Raw genomic sequence first — 19889 nt, 5'->3', positions numbered from 1 at the left:
TGCTGCCCGTGTCCCAGCTCTGCCCTGGTGACCACGGCATCTGGCGGGCCCGCTGCCTTCTCCACCCCGAGAAGCCTGGGCAGGCACCCCTCACCCAGCCTCCTGGCCCAGGGGACAGGCACCTGGGGAGGGGAGAGGCCCCTTGGTGTCCCCAGGCCCCCAACACAGAAAGGGCACAGACCGCACAGGCCTCGATGGCTTCACCTTGACCGTTTTATTTGCATTTTTAAAAAACAATTAAATTAGAATACAAATATTAGAAAACAGCGGCTCGCTGTGGCAGCGCGGGCGGCGGGAGTTCATACAGCAGTCCTGACGCCCAGCTGCGGCCCCACCCTGCCTCCTGACCAGGGCAGCGGGAAGGGCCCGCAGCGCAGGGGGAACCCTCTGCCGCTGCCTTGGGGCCGCGTGGGGGCGCCGGCTCCGGGGTGGGCGAGGGAGCCCGGGGCCAGTGGGAGCCCAGGAGCCTGGCGGGAGGGGAACCAACCCAAATCAAGAGACCTGCCGCCCTCGGACGCCACGGCCTCCCTGCCCGGGGCGCGGCGGGGCTGGCGGTGGACATCTGTGCTGTTCCGTAGGGAAGTGAACCTGAATTGGAGTTACCGAGGTAGCTGGCTAGAAACTGACCCCCCCACGCCACACGGTGCCGCACCGGGGCCGCCTCCCGGGGGCGCTGGTCACCGCCACCGCCAGGGCTTCAAGATACCAAGTTATTGCACTTTCAAAAACAACCCACCTGCGGCGACCCGCCCGCCCCACCCATGGCTTCAGAGCCCAGCGCTGTGGGCGCGGCGAGGGTCTCCAGGGAGGACGCATCGCGGAGAGCAAAGCAAGGGGACAGACGCATGTCGCTCAGTTGCGGTGGTCGCCGGGCCGCCACCCCCACGGCCAGGCCCCAGCTGGAATGGTCGCGGCCAGGCTCCTGGGTCCCTCCCACGCAGCCCCTGCCCTCCCGGGGCCTGGCGGCCGCAGCGGGCTATGCAGGGCGGCCTTGTTGGAAGAGTTCGTCTTTTTGTCGGTTTCGTTTTTTCTTTTTTTCGTTTTTGAGCTTTTTTTTTTTTTTTTTTTTTTTTTTTGTCATTTTACTTTTTTTTAATCCCCGAGAGGAGAGTCCAGAGGTGCAGGTGCCAGGAGCCAGGGAGGGCGGAGAGGACAAACGGACAATGAAAAGAGAAGGAATCGCTGCTCCTCTGCGCCCGGCCGCCCGCCCTCCGCGTGGTCAGCACCAGGGAAATTTCAGGTCACGTGGCCGCCGGTCAGCAGGCCGGAACCAGGCCCTTCTGGAAGGGGCAGCGGCGCTTGGGCCGGGGTCCCTCCTCGTCCTCGTCCTCGTCCTCCTCTTCGTCCTCCTCCTCCGAGGACGACGAGCTGTCCAGCGTGAGGTCCACCACGTCGGTCCCGGGCTTGCCGTTCTCCACGCTGCCCACGGAGGCTGCCCCGCTGCTCGCGCTGCCCAGGGTGCCACCGCTGCCGCCGTTGACACTGGGGGTGGGCAGGAGCCCGCTGGCATCTGAGGTTCCTGTGGGCAACAGGGACATGGGCACTCAGGAGGCTGCGACAGGCACAGCAGGGGACCACGGCCATCACGCCCAGGGCCAGCCGCACCCACAGCCACGCAGGACAGGCGCAGGGCGCGGCACTCACCGAGCACCAGGATGGGGCCCTGGGGGCTGCAGCTCCGCTCCTTCTCGGTGCGGATCGGGCACCAGGAGCCGTCCACCAGGTACTCGATCTCATCGGCGTCCTCACACTCGCTCAGGATCTTGGAGAGGAGCCTGGGCAAGGGGGGGGCTGATGCTGGGCTAGGCCTCACCCTGGCCTCCTGCCTTCACGGGCTCGCCGCCTCCCCACCCATCTCTGCAGAGCTGGTTTCGAGACTGTACTAACCGGACCCAAGGGCTCGAGGGTGGAGGACTGGAGGGCCTTCTGCACAGGCCTGGACGTGTGGCCCCAGGAGGCCGGCAGGCAGCTGGCCTGGCAGCCAAGGTTGCAGACAGGAGGCTGTCCCCAGTCACCCTGGAGGGTGGCCAGGGGGCCTGTGGCCTCATATCAGAGCACTACTCTGGGGCTGGGCACCACCAGGCGGTCGCCACTGGCCCGTCAACCCCCACCTCTACTGCACGACGCCCCATTTCACAGACGGGGAAACGGCCGAGAGGTGACCGCACGAGGACGAGCAGAGCGGAGGCCAGCGTCGGAACCGAGCCTCTTGTGGCCTGCTCTCCAGGCAGACAGGACACTGAGGCTCGGGAGGGCGCACATGGCTCCAGGCCCTTAGAAGCTCAGGGGACAACGGGCCACCTCGCTCCCACACTGCAGTGCCTGTCGGTCGTGCACTGTACACGGGTCCCTCTGCATGGGGACTTCCTGCCGTCCACAGGAGGGAAACAGAGGCCGTGGCAAGGACAAGAGCCTGAGGTCACAAGACTGGACAGCTGGCTCTGGTTCCAGTTCTGCCCCAGCACCTATTGGCCACGAGGCATGTCTCCCCACCAGAGGGGGCACCGTGTCACGGGTAAGTCTGCACAGGGCACGCTGGCGACCGTGCCCCCAACCACAAAGGAGAAGCTTGTCCCACTCAGGGCCACCCTTGCAAAGGCCAGTGGGCCACTTCCATCCTGGCTGGCCCCCACTGCCAACCTCACCCGGGTCCCCATGGCCTCTCCTGCTCTCCCGCAGCAGCAGCTGCCAGCAGAGGGCTCCTGAGGGCAGGTCCAGGGCAGACGAGCAAAGCCACAGGAGACACTAGGTGAACCCCCCAGGAACCTCCCGGCTGCCCTGCGGCACCAGGGCTGAGGTGGCCGGGACCAGGCCCTCCGGGAAGCACAGCACCTGCCCACCCGCTGGCCTCTGCAGCCGGGGCCACGGCTGCTCTGAGCTGAACCACCGGCTCCGGCTGGGGGGGCGGGTGCCGGGCTGCACAGCTGCCAGGCTGGGAACAGAGCGGCCATTCAGGCCCAGCCCACGGGCCTGGTCCCAGGGGCCTCCTCACTCCACTTGGAGGCCAGTAGCAGCTCGGCCCTTTCAAGAAGGGCTCAGGCTCAGAACCAGTGAGACCTGGATCTGAGTCCCTCTGGGACAACCTCCTACAAGTTAGTGGTGGGTCTGGGTGGGGGCAGTCCCCCGAGGCTCAGTGTCCTCATCCGGTCAGTGGAGGGGCATCCTGGGGTGGGGCTCGGGGGGGACGCCTGCCAAGCATGTGAGGCCCTGGGCTCCCGCAGCACCGCAGAGCGACAGGCAGCACGAGAGTCAGAGGCAGGGCAGCTGCTTCAGAAGGGAGTCCACCCCAGGACCGTTGCCGGCCAGTGTCTCTGGCGACGGGAGGTGGGGGGTGCAGCCAGCGCCTGGCAGGAGCCACCCAGGTGCCAGGGACAACTAAGCGCAGTGTGTGGAACCTTGAGACCTGGGCAAGCTCCCCACCCAGCAGAAAGGCCCGTCCCTGGCCAGTGCCACCAGGAAGGCAGGGCGTGACCAGCAGCCATGGGCGCAGGGGCAGGGTGCTGTCTGCAAAGGGCCTCCAACTCCCGCAGGCTCAATGCTGGCCCAGCAGGTGCCCACCTCACGGGGAGGAGCCCAGGCCACACCACAGCCTCCAGCACCTGCTCGCATGGGGCCAGGCCGTCCCTCCCTGCCCACGGCATTGGCTTCACGCTTCCCACAGCAGGGCCCAGGGAGACGAGGGGCTGCCTAGCATGGCACCTGGCTGCTCCTGGGCTCCGGGCCTTACCCGTCGATGATGAGCTGGTCGTAGGGAGCTGGCTTGTCACACACTGGACACAGCCAGGTGGGCTTCTTCTCATTCATCTGCAGGTAGAAGACGGCGTCGAAGCACTGCAGGTGTGCGCAGGTCTCTGCCCGGCAGGGCACCGAGAGCCGCATCTTCACCAGCTGCGGGGAGGGGCGGGTGAGCAGGCCCGCAGGCACCAAGGGGACCCAGCCAGGCCCTGCCGCCTTCGTCCCCACACCAGCTGCACCAGCGCCACCTGGGGGGACGGAGGATGCCCGGGGCCACACGGCTCTGGGAGGGAGCAGTGCGGGGACCTGCCAGCCACTCACCGGGCAGATGAGGGAGACCCGCACACCGGTGGTGGCTATCTCGCTGTCGGGATCCAGGCGCAGCTTCTCCTTGACTACGTGGAGGGGACAGAGGACAGTGTCAGAGGGGAGGGACGGCAGCCTGGGTCACAGCCCACAGGACGCGCTCACTCCTAGAAGACGCTTCCCTGGTGGGGACCCAGGCTGGGCTGGGAAGAGTGTCTGAAGGAGGCTTCCACATAATGAGGCTCAGAGGCCCTTCCGAGGCTGGAGGCCAGGGGATGTGGAGAGCTGGGGTGGAGCCCAGGGTCCATCTGGGCTGGGCAGGGTCCTGCCCTCTCACCTGCGAGACTGGGTTAGTGGAAGGGGCTGAGCAAGCCCAGGGACCTGTGGTGTCTCCAGCAGGCACCAGAATGCAAGGCCAGGTGGTTGGGCCCCACCCAACTGCCCCTCCAAGGACAGGACCGCACAGCCCAGCCCCGCCCTGCAAGGCAGGCCCACGGAGAGGCCTCCCCAGGATGGCTTGGGCCTGTTCTTGTGAAGAATGCCCACCAGAGACGACCAGCAGCTTCTCCAGGCCACACAGCCTGAGTGCCTGTGCTTGGCACCCCTGGCGGGCACCCAGGAAGCACATACTGCTCCTGCCCGCCGGGGCACCCAGCGCCTCTTGGGTGCTCTAGGTTTCATTACTTAACAGCAGCACGCGTCGTGAGCACAGGGAGGAGGAAACAGCAGCCTCGTCCCCTGCACGTCACCCTCCGCCAGCTATGATCCCACCTTGCCTGAATGCCAGGCCAGAGCCACCCATGGCAGCCTGAGGGCTCGCTGAGGCACAGGCCCTGGGAACAGGGCCCCAAGTCCTCGGCCCCTGTGGGCGCAGCCTGCTCCCCCACCCCCCCGCCCGCCGTAGCATGGTGCAGAGGCCTCCCGGCCTCCCTGGTGCCACAGCCCCAAGCTGACTTGCTAAGCCTGGGCTCACACACTGCCAAGGCCACCCCTCATGCCCAGGAAGGAGGGTCCCTGGTACCAGGGCGGCCGCCGGCCCCGGCCACACTCACCCAGCGCCTTGCACAGCTCCGGGTGCTTGACCCCGATGGTCCTCAACCTCTGCAGCAGCTCCGCCGAGGTCAGCTGCCGCACCAGGTACAGGGCCACCGAGTAGCTCTGGGGAGAGGGCAGGGGTCAGCCCGCAGGCCAGGCCAGGGGGAGGCCAGGATGGGTAGGGGAGGCCGCTCACCTTGCCGTAGTTCCCCCAGGTGACGGTGATGCGGTTGGTGGCTGAGGACAGGTACATGAGGTGGGTGAGGTTGATGGGGCGGCAGGGCCTCTTGGGCTCCACTCCGGGCTTGTTGGAAGGGTAGTAGCCCTGCAAGAGGACGGCTGCTCAGGGCACTTGGGCCAGCGGTGTCCCCCCCGCCCCCCCTGCCGAGCAGGGCCGCGGCTCACCGGGACCGAGCAGTAGCTGTGGTTGACCTTCACGGCGATGTTGGGCGGGTACTGGTCCTCCTGCGGGCAGCTGGCGTCCGAGTAGCAGATCCTGCAACAACGGGGACAGCTGTTCTGGGGGCTGGGAGCCACTGCTGGTCCCCACACAACGACAGGGGTCAGAGGGTGGGACAAGGGGCCAGCGGTGCAGTGCGTGACGAGGACATGGCAGCGGGGTGAGGGTGGGAGGGCCGTGGCCAGGGCGGGTGGCCGCGGCCCGGCTGCAGACGTACCTCAGGACCACCTGCACGGCCTTGACTCCAGGCTGCAGCTCCCTGCACCGAGCGGGCCAAGGAGAGAGGAGGTCAGTGGGGGAGGGGCCCGCACGCCCGCCAGCTGGACCCATCTTGCTGGGGAGCCAGCGGCACCCTCCCAACGTCAGCAGCCGAGGGGCTCCCCGGAGGACACCAGCCACCCTGGCCCACGCTGGGAAGAAGAGTCGTCCCAGGCGAGGGGCGCATGCCCCGGGCAGGCTCTGCAGGGCGCTGCGTGCAGCAGGGGCCTGAGCGGGAGGGGCTGTGGCAGTGAGGCTCACAACCCAGGAAGAGGAGGCTCAGTGGGTCCCCAACCTCTGCCAGGCCACCCAGCCTCTGTGGCCACTGCACCAGACAAAAGCTATGACCAGTCTCAAGAGCCAGGATGAGGGGCTGGGGGACCTTGGACCCATAAGCAGGCAGGGACTCAGACGTGGGTTGTGACCCTGGCCCTGCACAGGCCCCCAGAGGAGCTGGCCAAGTGACCTCTCCTGTCTTTGCTTGTGGTGCTGGGAATGGAACCCAGTGCCTCATATGGGACACACACAGGCTCTGCCTGAGTGCGCCCTCAGCGTGACCTCCCGTCCTGAGTGTCTGCTGGTCTCTGGAAGATAGATGGGGTGCTCCTGGGAACCCCTCTGGGTGCAGGGCGAGGAGCACCCAGCAGTGCCCGGACACACGCCATCTGACAAGGGCTCCCCAGCGGGGCTTGTGTCTCAGCTGGACGTGCGAAGGCTTCAGAGAGCTCTCGGGGGCCCTGCTCCACCTGTTATAGCTCAGGTGCCTCATCTGGGCTGACCCTGCCTCCAGGGGATAGGAGGGGACGTCCGGGGACACGTGGTGTCACAACTGGGGAGCTCCTGGCCAAGTGATGGAGCCAGGGTGCTGTTCAGCACCTGGCAGCCCAGGACAACACCCACAGAACCACCCAGCCCCGCCCACAGCATCTTGGGTCCCTTGTGAAGGGGGACAAGGAGTCCATGTTGGAGCTGAAGGGTACGTGCCAACACTGAGCACGTGGCCCTGGACGTGAGGGATGTGGCTCTCGGGCACCGTGGCGGCCCTGCAGGCAGATGGGCGGGCACCTGGAGTTCCGGATCAGCTCCACCTGCCGGGGCGTCAGGGCGAAGATGCACGGGCTCTCCTGCAGCTTCTCGCTGTTCTGTGGGACTGAAGACAAGTGGGGTCAGGGCCACCTCTGCCCCAAACCCTGATGCAGTCACCCACATGCAGCCACGTCTCTGAGCCCCTCTCCAGACCAGGAAACAGGAAATGGGAAGCCAGAGCCAGTGGGGTCCTGTGAACGTGGCAAGACTGCCCAGGGCCCCTGGTGTGGGAAACTTGATCTTGTCCCCTTGCAGGAGGAGGGGAGGACAACCCAGCTGGGCCCTGGCCTGGCTCCCTGCATGCTTTCAGAAACTGGCCCCAACTCAGGGACCACAGGCCTGTAAAGACCACAGCAGCTGGTCACAGTGGGAGCACATGTGGGGCCTCACTAGAGATCATGAGAACCTCCTAGGGCCAAGGACAGGAAGGTCCTGAGAGGTGGCGCCATGCCGGGGGCACAGCTGTCCTTCACGCTCCACTGTAGCTAAGGCCACGGGGCAGAGAGAACCTTTCAACCAAGTGCGAAACACAACAGAGCAACACCCGCAGGCGCAGCCAAAGCAGTTCCCGGAGAGGAAGTGGATTTCAGTTTCTGTTTTGCGGGGCTGGGGATGGAACCAGGGCTCCGCCACTGAGTCACACCCCCAGTCCTCTTTATGTTTTGAGACAGTCTCACTAAGATTCCCAGGCTGGCCTTGAACTTGCCATCCTCCAGCCCCAGCCTCCCAAGGAGCTGGATGGCAGGCACAGGCCACAGGTCCTGGCCCAGAGAAGATGTAAGATGAAAGGTGCAGGCTTCCTCCAGGAGCAGCTGGAAGAAGAAGGGCAAGTCCAAGCCAAAGTCACTGGAAGGACCAACATACTCGAGAAAAAATGAACACCAAACAGGAGAGATGAGCAAAGCCAGAAGCTCCACTTTCACCAGATTGAGCAATGAAAACAATGGCGTCGACCAAGGCTCTCACCATCAGCAACCGACCAGCAGCCTCCCACTCGACAGGCACCGCGCCACCTGCGCCACCTCAGACACACGGGGGGGAGGCTCCTGGCCTGGGGCAGAAACCGAACACCGCTCCTCGGAGACCTTCTGCAGGGACGCAGAGCTGCAGGCCCAGCCCCAGGGTCCCAGCCACAGGGCGGCCAAGGCGAGCCGGGGGTCCCAGGCACAGCGAGCCGGGGGTCCCAGGCACAGCGAGCCGGGGTCCCAGCCACAGCGAGCCGGGGGTCCCAGGCACAGCGAGCCGGGGGTCCCAGCCACAGCGAGCCGGGGGTCCCAGGCACAGCGAGCCGGGGTCCCAGCCACAGCGAGCCGGGGTCCCAGCCACAGCGAGCCGGGGGTCCCAGGCACAGCGAGCCGGGGGTCCCAGGCACAGCGAGCCGGGGTCCCAGCCACAGCGAGCCGGGGTCCCAGGCACAGCGAGCCGGGGGTCCCAGGCACAGCGAGCCGGGGTCCCAGGCACAGCTAGCCGGGCACCGGGGCGCTCAGGCTGCACTGGGACTGGCTCTGGCCTGCCAACCCTGCCTAGAACTTTCTGAAACCCAGATCATGGGGCTCGATGACACGGGACAGGACACCGTTCCACCTAAGAGCAACTCGGGCCCAGAGCCAGGAGCCTGCGCCTCCTCACAGGTCTGCTTCTTGGGGTGCCCACCACTACGGGGTCTGTGTTTAGGGCCCAAAGGTGACTGTGGTGAGCCATGATGCTGCAAGCCAATCCCGACTGCTCGCTGAGGGCCTAGCAGGTCTCTGGATGAGTGCCACCTGACTGTGAAGGGGGTGCACACAGGCCACCTGCAGACAAGCCTGGATCCGCCCAGGGGCCTGGGGGACAATTATTCTGGAGGCCTCACAAGGTGACACCTGAGCTAGGCCCTGAAGACCAGGCAGGAGATCAAAAGGCCACCCCCACCCTGCAGCTGCTCCGGGAAAGCAGGAGAGGAGGGCCGGTCCCCCGAAGGCGGCTTAGAGTAGTGAGAAAGGCCTGGGAGCCCAGTCACCAGGCACAGCACCCGCCCTTCCCTGAGGGCGGCCACTTCTGGCTGGCTCAGGGCCTGGGGTGGGCCCTGCACACCCCTTCCGCTGTACCGCTGGCCCAGGTCCTGATGCTGCTCCCAGCAGCCGGCAGAGGTGAGTTGTCACCTGGGCTGTGACAGCCCCGTCCAGAAAGGCTGGTGTCTCCTCTAAAACTGTGTGCCTCGGCCCACACTGGTCAGAAGCAAGGACACACTGCCCGGCGTCCAGGGCCAAGTCCCCTCCTCCCCATCCTGCTACATACCCCTCCCTTGGCCAGTCCCGGAGGCTGTTCCCAAACACCGCAGGCACCCGGAGGCCGGGCCCTCGGGCTGCCTTCCCTGGCTCCGATCAGAGCCCTGAACTCTCACCAAGAGCTGCAGATGGGGAGCTCCCGGCCACTCAACCCCCCACCTACCCTGTTCCCACTGCCACTCCCCCTCATTCCTCAGGCCCAAACCACTCCAGGAGGCCCCTGTCCACAGGGACCACGGGCCCAGCCACCCAGTCTCCTCCTCAGGACCCCATCAGCTAAAGACATCCTGCCTCAGGGCCTTTGCACTTACTGGTCTCTCTTCTGGAACATTCCTCCCACAACTACCTCCATGGCCCTGTCTTCCCTTGCACAATCGCCACGGAATAAAATGCTTCCCTGAGGCCCTCATTGAAAACCTGCAACCGCCACGCCTGGCTTTTCTTCACAACCTTGACCTCCTGGGAACTGACCGACCTCCCCACAGACCTCCTGCTCTCCCTTGTAGGCCCACATTGGCACCAGGTCCACAGGCGACGCTGGTGTGTGTGGGCACACGGCGGGTGTCGGGGGGCGTCACACACAGGCACCTCATCAAGGTGGTTCTGAGGAACCAGAAAGCACTGGTTGCCCGGACTCCAAAGAGCCAGAGGGCACGAGCAGGGCAGCGAGCAGCAGGTGCTCAGCCCGAGGGTCACACACAGCCCACCCCTCATGGCCCAGGAACGGAGGGAGGTGGAGGGACCCTGGACCAGCTGGACCCAGGATCCCACAGCCATCAGGCGCCTGGTGGCAGGCGCAGGGCCTGGAGCCTACTCTGATGAATGTTTAATGCCCGGCAGATGCTCAGGGAGAGCGGGGCGGCAGCAGCCCACACCTGGGCCTCTCGGGCGGCTGGATTATAGCAGGCAGATCCCTTGCAGGGCCTGGACTCTGCAGTGAGTACGTGCGGCATCACACAAGCTGAGGGAGGCAGCCTACGATCAAATACCCAATCAGACAGGCGTCTCCCTCCCCGAGGCCCCGCTCCCAGGCTGAGGCACCCACCCGCTGCACACACACAGGCTCCTCGGCTCCCACCAGACCTCTCCGTGGGCCTCCACACTGCCGGCTACTCTCGGCCCTGCCCAGCAGGACGCTCCCCTCGCCAGAGACCCCAGGGTGCCAAGCAGGTCCTGGACAGCACCCCAGGCAAAACCAGGACAGGGTCTGTCGGTGGGCAGCACCAGAGGCTCAGCCCAGCACTGTGGCCAGGCTGGACAGCGCCAGGCGGGGGCTGCATCTAACCCCCACTAGGGCCTGGGGGTTTTAACCCTGAACCCTGGCTTCCACACCCAGCCTGGTGCTGGGGCTGCTAGGTAACTGGCAGCCGGCTCCAGCACGTGGCCCTGGATGCTGCTCAGCTTTGCATCTTTGCCTGTGCAGTGCCCTGCCTGTGCCCCCAGCCTGTGCCCCCAGCCTGCGCTAGCCGCCCCCCCAGCCCTAGGTTCCATTCTTAGCACCACATAAAAATAAATATTTAAATTCATAAACGTATTGTGTTCATCTACAACTAAAAAAAAAAAAAAAAAGACATTAAGCAGAGCATGGTGGCACTGGCCTATAATCCTGGCAACTCAGGAGGCTGAGGCAAGAGGATCACAAGTTCAAGATCAGCCTCAGCAATTTAGTAAGACTCCGACTCAAAACAAAAATAAAAAGGGCTCGGAATGTGGCTCAGTGGTTAAGTGCCCTGGGTTAAGTTCAGTACCATTAAAAAAAGAAGAAAAAATGTTCAAAAATGAGACCATGGGCTGGGGATGTGGCTCAAGCGGTAGCGCGCTCGCCTGGCATGCGTGCGGCCCGGGTTCGATCCCCACCACATACCAACAAAGATGTTGTGTCCGCCGAGAACTAAAAAATAAATATTAAAATTCTCTCTCTTGAAAAGAAAAAAAAAAATGAGACCATGGGCTGGGATTGTGGCTCAGTAGTAGAGCACTTGCCCAGCATGTGTGAGGCACTGGGTAGAATTCTCAGCACCACATAAAAATAAATAAATACAATAACGGTATTGCATCCACCTACAACTAGAAAAATTACATGAGACCAGCCTGGTGTGGTGACCCTTGCCTGTAATGCCCGCAGTTTGGGGGGCTAAGGCAGGAGGATCCAGAGTTCAAAGGCAGCCTCAACGATGGCAAGGCACTAACAAGCAACGTGGTGAGACCCCGTCTCTAAATAAAATCCAAAACAGGGGATGTGGCTCAGTGGTTGAGTGCCCCTAAGTTCAAGCCTTCGTTACCCCTCCTTAAAAAAAAGAGAGACCAGCCGGGCATGGTGGCACACACTACAAGGCCAGCGACTGCGGGGGGGGGGGGGGGGGGGACGGGACGGGACGGGACACGACAATGCGGGCTTGAGGACATCCCCGGCAGGTTAGCAAGGCTTTAGCAACTCACCAAGACCCTGTCCTGTCTCAAAACCAAAAATAAAATCGTAAAGAATGGGGAAGTAGCTCAGGAGAAAGTGCCGTGGTATTCAACCTCCAGAGCAGCAGCAAAAAGTAAAAACAAAATAAACAAAGCCCAGACAGACAGGAGACCCAGAAGAGTGCACCAGGCCCCACAAGGTCTGCAGCCCCCAGACCCGCCAGCCTCCACTCCTCCCCAGCCCACCATTCCTGGGGGTTCAGGAAACTGTCCCTCCTCCTGGGGCACCCCACCCTTGGGCCACAATGGCCTCCACTCAGTCCTGTGAGGGAGCCCTCTAGACGCCAGGCCCCTGCTCTCCTTGGTCTTCTGTCTGGAGTCCGCGCCCTGGCCCCTCTATGCCTGGCCAATTCCTCCGCCTGAGGTCTAGGCTGGAATACCACCTCTTCCAGGAAGCCCTCCTGCCAGCTCCCCCACAACAGCCCCCAGCCCACCCCCCACGAGGACAGCCACACCCCAGTCCCCTCTAGTGCCTGCTGGGCGGCACCAGGGCAAGGAGATACCAGCACCGTGTCTGGCATCAGGGCAGTGCTGGCCAAAGGGCCTAAGAGCCCAGAAAAGGGCACACGTGTGCCCTCCACAACACAGCAGCACCAGACCAGAGCCCCTAGCCATCAGTGACGCTGACCCTGGGGACAACCCAGGGGCCACTCACCCGCCCGTGGTGGGCTGCAGTGCTGCCTCAGGACGCCAGGAGCCAGCAGCTCTGGTGGCAGTGAATTTCCCTCCTCTGCCCTGGTCTCATGAGGGCGCCTCTTGGGCACGCTCTGGGAGGAGGGTCTGGGCCCCTGGTACTGCCTGGCCCTTCTCTGCTGAGGTCATCAATGGCCTTCTGCCTAGGCTCACCTGCCCAGGCCCCCCTTGCTGAGGGCAGGGTTCCAAACCTGACCTCCTAGGAGGCAGTGCAAAGTCCAATCTGCTGGGAATGAGGTCAGGACACGGAGGACGGAGCGGATGGAGCGGGCTGTGTGACCTTGGGCAAGTCTCCTGACCTTTGGAGGCACCAGTCCCACACCCCATGGAGCCACCCATCTGCCTCCCAGCCCTCCCAGCTCCTGGTCTGCACCAGCGCCCACCCCTCCCCCACCCAGCATTCCACTCGAGGTGATTTATGGCTCCCATCCGCCCGCCCGGTGCAGCCTGCAGCCCAGAGCCAGCCGCAGCTCTACTGGGGGAGTCCACTTGGGCGTGTGGGTCTTGTTTTGGTTGGTGGGTCGTGGCCGGGGCAAGGGGAAAGAGAAGCTGGCAGAGCTGGGCCTCTAGAAGCGGGCAAACCATGGAAGGCTGGGGGCTGGGACACAGAACTGTGGGTTCTGGAACTGAGGGAGCACCGCCTTGGATCCAGACTCTGCCATGGCACCTACGTGCACAGGCATGGGGTCCCGGGGAGGCAGTGCGCTCTGCTGGGAGAGGCTCCCCCAGACTGGAGCACACAGGGAACTCTGGGGAGGAAGGCAGGGCGGGTCGGCCTCTTTGTTCTGAGCAAGAGCAGAATGCTCCTGGTGGAGACAGGGGAGGGGGCTCTCCTGGAGATCAGGTGACCAGATCTGGGGGGACAGGGGCACAGCAATGCATTGTGGGGCGGCAGCCTGCAGGAAGCAAGCCCACAAGCCAGCAGGAGATGAGGCTGGATACTCAGGTTCAAAGTCCCCTCCAGCCCGTCCCCTCAGCACCCAGGCTGGGGGACCCAGCCTCCCTGTTGCTCAAGTCATTCTGGAGACCTCTGGGGTTCAAGACGCCACTTTGACCTTCAGAACCGTCCAGCTCTCCCAGAACCCCAGGGAGATGGCTGCCAGCACCCAGAGTGGGCTTGGCCAGGGGCCAGCAGCACAAACTTGGAGGACACTGGTCTCCAATGCACCCGTGACTCTGGACAGGTGCTCCTGGGCCAACCTACTTCCCAAAAGACTCTGCCGGAGCATGAGGCCTCAGTGGACTGCTGAGGTCAAGGCTGCCCTTCCTCCCTTCACTTCCTGAAACCCCATCAGGGACCAGAGTCCCTCCCACCCAGTCCCACCAGGACAGGAGGTCCAAGGGTGGTCAGTGGGAGGGAGATGCGGCCTGCACCCCCTCCTGGCTCCAGAGCAGGGGAGGGGTCTGGCTAGAGCTGAAATGTGCATGCCCGACAGGGGCCCCTGGTCCTCACTGGTGGCCAGGCAGGATGCTGGGTCAGCAGGGTGGATGAAGAGGGGTTCTGAGCTGCAGCCAGGAAGCCAGGAGGCGTGGCCCCTGCTGCCCACCTGCAACAGGCAGGTACAGACTCTGTGAGGACATAAGGGCTGACTGGAAAGGGCAGAGATGGCAGTAGGGCCCTTGGAGCAGGTCACAGGATAGGGACCCTGCAACCCTAAGTGGGGTGCTAGAAAGAACGCCTGCATTCCTGCTAGCTGCATGCCCTGCGCCTGGCACTGCACTGGGACCCCACCCATCATTCTCCATTACTTATAGGAACTAACAAACTGGATGGGAGATGGAGGCAAGTGGGAGAGACAAAGGGTGGGGGTCTCCCGGCATGCTCAGGAGCCTGGTAAAGTCTGAGCACCTGGACAGGGGTCCAGCAAAGGCCCCTTATACTCCCCTCCCAATTGGGGGGCCTGGGAGGCTGGATGCTCTGCCCGCCCATGAGCCTGGGGCTGTCCAGGCCTCCTCAGCCCTGAGCCCAGGCCAGCGACTGGCTGAGCCCAGGGTCAACACCCATGTTTGGCCTGTATGCATGAGGCTTCCGGGAGGGCCCAGGGCGTGCCTACACCATCCTGACCAGCCCTGGCCAAGCCTTCAGAATAGGCAGCAAGGTCACGGGCCTGTCTATAGCTAGGTACAGTGAGATCCTGATGTCAATGATGGGGAGTGAATAAACAAGAGGACCTTGGAGCCCTGCTGGTCTCCTCCACCTGACTGTCCAGCCTCAGAGAAGTATATGGAAGCCTAGCCTCACCTTGGCCCAAGGGGCTGTCAAAGACTAGTCCTGAGGCTGGTGCCTGAGACAAGAGCCTTTGGAGGAAGGGAGCAGGTCAGACACAGCTCTTCAGCCCCTTTTCCACAAGGACTCGGCACATGAAGCCTGCCACGCTGTACCAGAAGCACCCACGTGAGCAACAGAGCACGGCCAGAGTGAAGGTGTGGCCCGTCGGAGATCGTTATCAAGCAGAGTGTGGCAGTCAGGCGTGCAGACGCGCACCTGCAAGCCCAGCTACCTGGGAAGCCAAGGCAGCAGGATCACTTGAGCTCACAAGTTCAAGGCCAGCCTAAGCAGCACCACAAGACCCAGTATCTGTCTGTCTGTCTGACTGACACACACACAGACGTACCGCCGTGGTTTCTAGCTCAGCCTTGCCTTTACACATGAGTGTCCTGGCTCTCCCTCCATTTCTCCTCTCTCCCTGAGAACACAAGCTCTAGGACAAGCAAGCCACCGTGCTCGGAGGACACCCAGGCAGCCCGCTCAGGGGCCACAGGGCACCATGGCAAGGGACCCAGGCCTGTGGGAGACCACTTGCAGAAGCGGCTCCCTCAGCCCTGGCCAAGCCTTCAGATGAGGCAGCCCTGGCACCGGGAGCTCCTGACAACAGGCTCAGGCTGTGCTTCCAGGGACTGACAGCTGATTGACATCTGTCATTTAAGTGCTAGGCTTGAGGGCAATCTGCTACAGGACAACAACAGTCAGAGGCAATCCCCTCGCTGCCTGGGAAGGAAAGCCCCAGGTCCCTCCCCACTGGCCACGCCACGGTCACGTGTGAGGCGGGCTGTGTGGCTGGAGGGTGCCAAGTCGGGAGGCGCCACTCACCTAGCTCGGTGGGCTTCAGCAGCTCGTCCAGCATGTTAAAGAAGGGCAGCTTCACCAGGCGGACTTCTGGTTTGAGGGTCTTGGTGGGCAAACGTCCGAGTCCGTTTAAGTACTTCCCGTAGAGAACAGGGTAGTCAATGTTGGGGCCCGACAGGGGAGTCCTGGGCACTGTGCTGGCCCGGTCGTAGGCCGAGTGCATGGTCAGCGGGTCCAGGGGCCGGTGGGGCTGCGGGCCCGGCTCTGCGCTCTTCTTGGCGTAGCGGGTCTCGTACAGCTCTTTGATCTTCTTGAACAGCTCGGGGCTGCAGTCGAACTGCACCAGCTGCAGGGCCCTGGTGACGAGCTCGTGCTTCAGCCCGCTCTTGCTGCGGCCCACGAATCCCAGCAGCATCTGGAGGTCGGAGACTCGGAAACTCATCACCATGTTCTGAAGAAGAGCAACCACACACATGCTCTCAGAGGCCAGAGCTGGCGACATCAGGGGCGTCATGCGGCGGGGACTGGAAACCAGGACTGCTGCAAAGTCACACCCCCCCAGGACTGGCAGCTTCTGTGGGCTGCCAGCTCACCCTCCCCCACCGCCCCCCCCAAAACTCCTAGGCGGCACCACTGTGGCAGAGCGCCGGCTCCCCACCCCCACAGTCTAGTTCAGGCGCCCTCTTCAAGTCTGAAAGCACCCCAGACAGGAACTGGGATTCATCCTGCCATGGGAAACGGCCCCTGCCAGCTCCTGGCCAGCAAACACTGACAACCTCTCCTGAGTCTCCACTCTCTTCTTCATGGGCCAAGATAACAATCTGCACCTAGTGGGGACCCTGGGAGGGGCCAGGTGAGGCAACCCACACAAAGCACCCGGTGGGGCGAGTGCTCACCCGGCCTCAGCCACAAACACGCTGCCTGGCGTGGAAGAGCGCAGCCACAGCTACTTACTGCTGTCACCTGCAGGACAGCCGCACACCCCTCACGCTTCGCTCTGAGCCTTAGAACAGCCCTGCCAGGGGAGCAGGAGTGCCCCCAGGGGTGGCATGGGGATCAAGGCCTCACTGAGGCAGGGGATGGCTCCTCTCTGATGCTTCCTCCCCACTGGCACTGACACAGCTGGGTACTGATGAGGCAGGGACTCCTCTGGGTGTTGTGGGCACTGGGCCAAGTTGTCCCATGGGGGGGCACTCTGGGCCCAGCAGGGTGCTAAGCAGATCCTGGTCTCCACCTGCTCCAGGTCAGGAGCTCCCAGTCATGACGGCCATACATGTCCACAGTCACGGGCACTGGCTGAAGGCTGCTGAGGGGCCCAGTAGCCACACAGTCTCATGCCTGGTGCCACAGTCAGGAAGGGGGATAGGCAGGATCCGGCACTGACTTCCTGTCCAGGTCTCTCTGGCTAAATCAAACAGAGCTCCACAGGTCCCAGTGTCTGACCTGCTGGCTCTTGGGGTACTCTTTCTCAAGAGCCGGCCACCAAAGGCGGTGAGGACTCCCTGAGAGGGATGCAAGCCAAGTGTCCTCAAGGGATGGGCCAGGGATCACCTGCTGAGCCCTTAAACCAGCCTGGGATAGATAAGATGTGGAGGAAGGAAAACCTCTGGGGAAGGCAAACAGCATGTGCAACAAGACTGGTCGGGAGGCTGGCACAAGGGGCCTCATGCTCACAGGAGCCTGCAGCCACAGACACCTGCCTGGGACAGCAGAAGTAGGAGCTTCCAGAGCCCCACCAGGTGTTCACAGAGAGGCCTGGGTGTCAAAGGCCTCTGCAGCCAGTCTTTGGCCACTTAAGAGTGAGGCAGGAGGTTGACGCAGCCCTGTAAGCAGAAGCCTGCTGGCCCCCTACCTTGGGACTGACTTCCTACCTTGTGCAGTAAGAAAAAGACTCGCAGACAAAATGTGTCTCCTGGAAGAGACCCAAGCCCTTAGAAAGGAGGGGAGGTGCTGACAGGTGAGCGCTGACCCTGGTGATCAGCCAAAAGCCCACAGCCCTGCTGACATTATCCACTGGAGCCCCTGTCCACCAAGGTCCAGCCTCTCCAACCAAGCTGGACATCCCAAGCCCAGTGAGCATCCAGCACACCCCTCTCCTGCCATATGCTCTCGACTCAAATTTCTCCGCAGCTGCTGCCACCAAGAAACCTGCCCTTGACACTGAGGAGGGGGGCTGTAGAGGGAGCCAGGGGAGACAAATATTCAGGAAGAAGCCTGGAACACTCCAAGATCACTTCCTGCCCAGCTTCATCCGGATCCGCCTGCCTGTCAGAACTGTGTTTATAAACAGTGCCAGGCCCCGGGAGCCAGCACAGTTTCAACTCTCGACTTGTTTAGGAACCACATGGGGACACATCAGCCAAGACAAAGCAACGGCACCTGGCCTCTGCAGCATGGGCTCCTCTGAGCCTTGGGTGTGTGTGGGGGTAAGGCCCCCTCCATGAAAACGCACATGTGTACCAACACCGCAGACCCCACCCTCAAGCCTTCTTTGGGGCCTCAAGTGAAGGCTTAGACTTATTTACCAATAAGTCCCCACATCCTCCCCTTGGAGCAGCCCTTATGCACACCAAACAACAAAATCTCCAGCCATTCACACGATGAGCTAGAGAAAGCTCCTGAAAAAGGGATGCTTTTCAATGACACTTAAGGTATTTGAGATAGTAGCAAGAGACCCCAAGAGACAGAGGTGCCTAGGGCCTGGGAAGTTATGCTGCAGCCCCAAACTCCCCTCAACAGAGGCTCAGGGCTTAGAGAACTTGAAAGAAGGGTCACCTTGGCTTAATTGGGATGGGGGGGCCCGGCCACCAGAGGATCAAGCAGAGTTCATCATATTGTATTTCAAGGCCCTGGAAGATGTAAGAATGCAGCCCCAGCCCCTCCGCCAAAGTGCGTTGGGGTCCAGAGTTCAGACCTCCTCATCTTCAGGGCAGATCTCTACTTCCCAAAACCCCCCCGAGAGGAAGTGTGTATGGTATGGGTCTGGGGGAGTACTCTGGGGGGGCGGTATACCCTATTATCACAGAGCCTGAGGGTTGCCTTTTGGCTCCCAGTGGGCAGAGAAGGATGGAAGCAAGGAAAGGGAGGAGTGAGGAGGAAAATGCACTGACAGGTGCACTGACCAGAGGGAGGGAAGACCAAAGGCTGGTATCCCCAGCTCCCAAGGAGCAGTGGTCTTGGGCACAATTCTGAAGCAAGGATCAGACACAAGGATGCTGGCCCCCCACCTGGGTCCCAGGGATGGAGATGTTAAATGAGGTCCCAAGCTAGGAGACGGAAAAAGCAGTTACAGAACACTGACCCTAGACCAGAGAATGGGGCACAGAGTGAGAGCCTAAAGAGATCTATCCTGGAACCAGTTGGAGACCCTCCAAAGATCAATATAAGAGAACAAGCAAAAAAGGGAAGTCAGAGCAAGGACATAAGGGCTCTGGGCCTGAGCAAGGAAGAGGGAGTCTGATCTAACAAGCGGACTTACTGGAGAGGGGAGTCTGAAGATTACCTCTAGGACAGCACCTGGTTCAGGAGTGCGGAAATGTGCGCTCCCCAGAGTCAGTCAGAAGGCAGAGCTCAGGATCCAAGGCTGAAGAGGACTTCGGAAGACCTCTGAGCAAGAACGGGTCAGCGCTCCACTCGATGGGGAGGGCAAAGGGTGGGCCCAGTGTCCCCCAGGTGTCACGAGGGGGCGGGGCTCTGGGGTTCACTCTGAGGCTGAGGTTCCAAACCGAACTCGCGGCGCAGACGCCGCGAGGACGTATGCGGTGTGGGCTAGTTTCGGACCCTGGCTCAGCCACCCAGGTGCTGACAGGGGTGACAGAACACCACTTCGGAGGTCCGGGGACACTCTGAGCAGGGAGTCACCGACCCCAGGCTGGGCTGCACGCCGGGGAGATGAGACCCGTTTACAAGCTCTCGGTGCGAGCAGACAGAAACTACCCACGGCCGAGAGCCCGGAGCCCTGCTGGGGCGCGGGGTGCCCACCCGCCCCGCTGTCCGCGGGGACTGAGCCTGCAGCGGGGAGGCGCGGCCTTCCCGGTGCGCAGGAACGCCGGGACCCTCGCCGCTGGGGTCGGCCGACCCGACCCTGCCTCCAGCGGCGGACCGACCGGCGGGAACACCGCGGCCGGGGCAGGGGGCCCCGCCCCCGGCCTCCCCGCCCCCCGCCCGCACTCTGCGCCCGGGGCCGACGGGGCCCGGAAGGGCAGCCTTGGGCGGGCCGCGCCGCGCGGCCCCGAGCGGAAGGCGCAGACCTCGGCCCGCCGCCCAGCCCCCGCCCCGCCGCCCGCACAGCCCGGCCAGCGCCGCCGCCACTCACTCACTTTGGCCTCCACCAGCTCTGCCGCCATCTTGGCCACCAGCGTCCCCCGCGCCGGGAGCCCCCAGCCGTCGCGTCACGTGACCGCCCGCCACTCGCGGGCGGGGCCGCCTCCCCGGCCAATTAGCACCGGCGCGCGCTCCTCCCCAGGGCGCGCGCCGCAGTGTAGTGCGCACGCGCGCGCGGCCGCCGCCCGAG

At 63.1% G+C, this 19889-nt stretch overlaps 1 protein-coding gene across 2 annotated transcripts; it reads right to left on the bottom strand.

Moving 5' to 3' along the window:
* Positions 1-195: 195 nt before the first annotated feature.
* Pias4 (protein inhibitor of activated STAT 4) lies at positions 196-19846 on the bottom strand. Of its 2 annotated transcripts, none has more exons than XM_078033742.1 (11): positions 19696-19846; positions 15401-15827; positions 6860-6944; positions 5754-5795; positions 5482-5572; positions 5273-5401; positions 5094-5199; positions 4057-4130; positions 3728-3888; positions 1645-1775; positions 196-1519 (listed from the first exon to the last, which is right to left on the bottom strand). In XM_078033742.1, the coding sequence occupies exons 1-11, from the start codon at positions 19720-19722 to the stop codon at positions 1257-1259; spliced, it is 1536 nt and encodes a 511-aa protein (XP_077889868.1). In that variant the 5' UTR covers positions 19723-19846; the 3' UTR covers positions 196-1256. The 2 variants fall into 2 exon arrangements, with proteins under 2 accessions (XP_077889868.1, XP_077889873.1); XM_078033747.1 differs by having other exon boundaries at positions 15401-15791; positions 19696-19806.
* Between the last annotated feature and the right edge of the window lie 43 nt (positions 19847-19889).

Source organism: Ictidomys tridecemlineatus, chromosome 2 (assembly GCF_052094955.1).
Source record: "Ictidomys tridecemlineatus isolate mIctTri1 chromosome 2, mIctTri1.hap1, whole genome shotgun sequence".
NCBI lineage: Eukaryota > Metazoa > Chordata > Mammalia > Rodentia > Sciuridae > Ictidomys > Ictidomys tridecemlineatus.
This window is presented reverse-complemented; position numbering and strand designations above follow the sequence as displayed.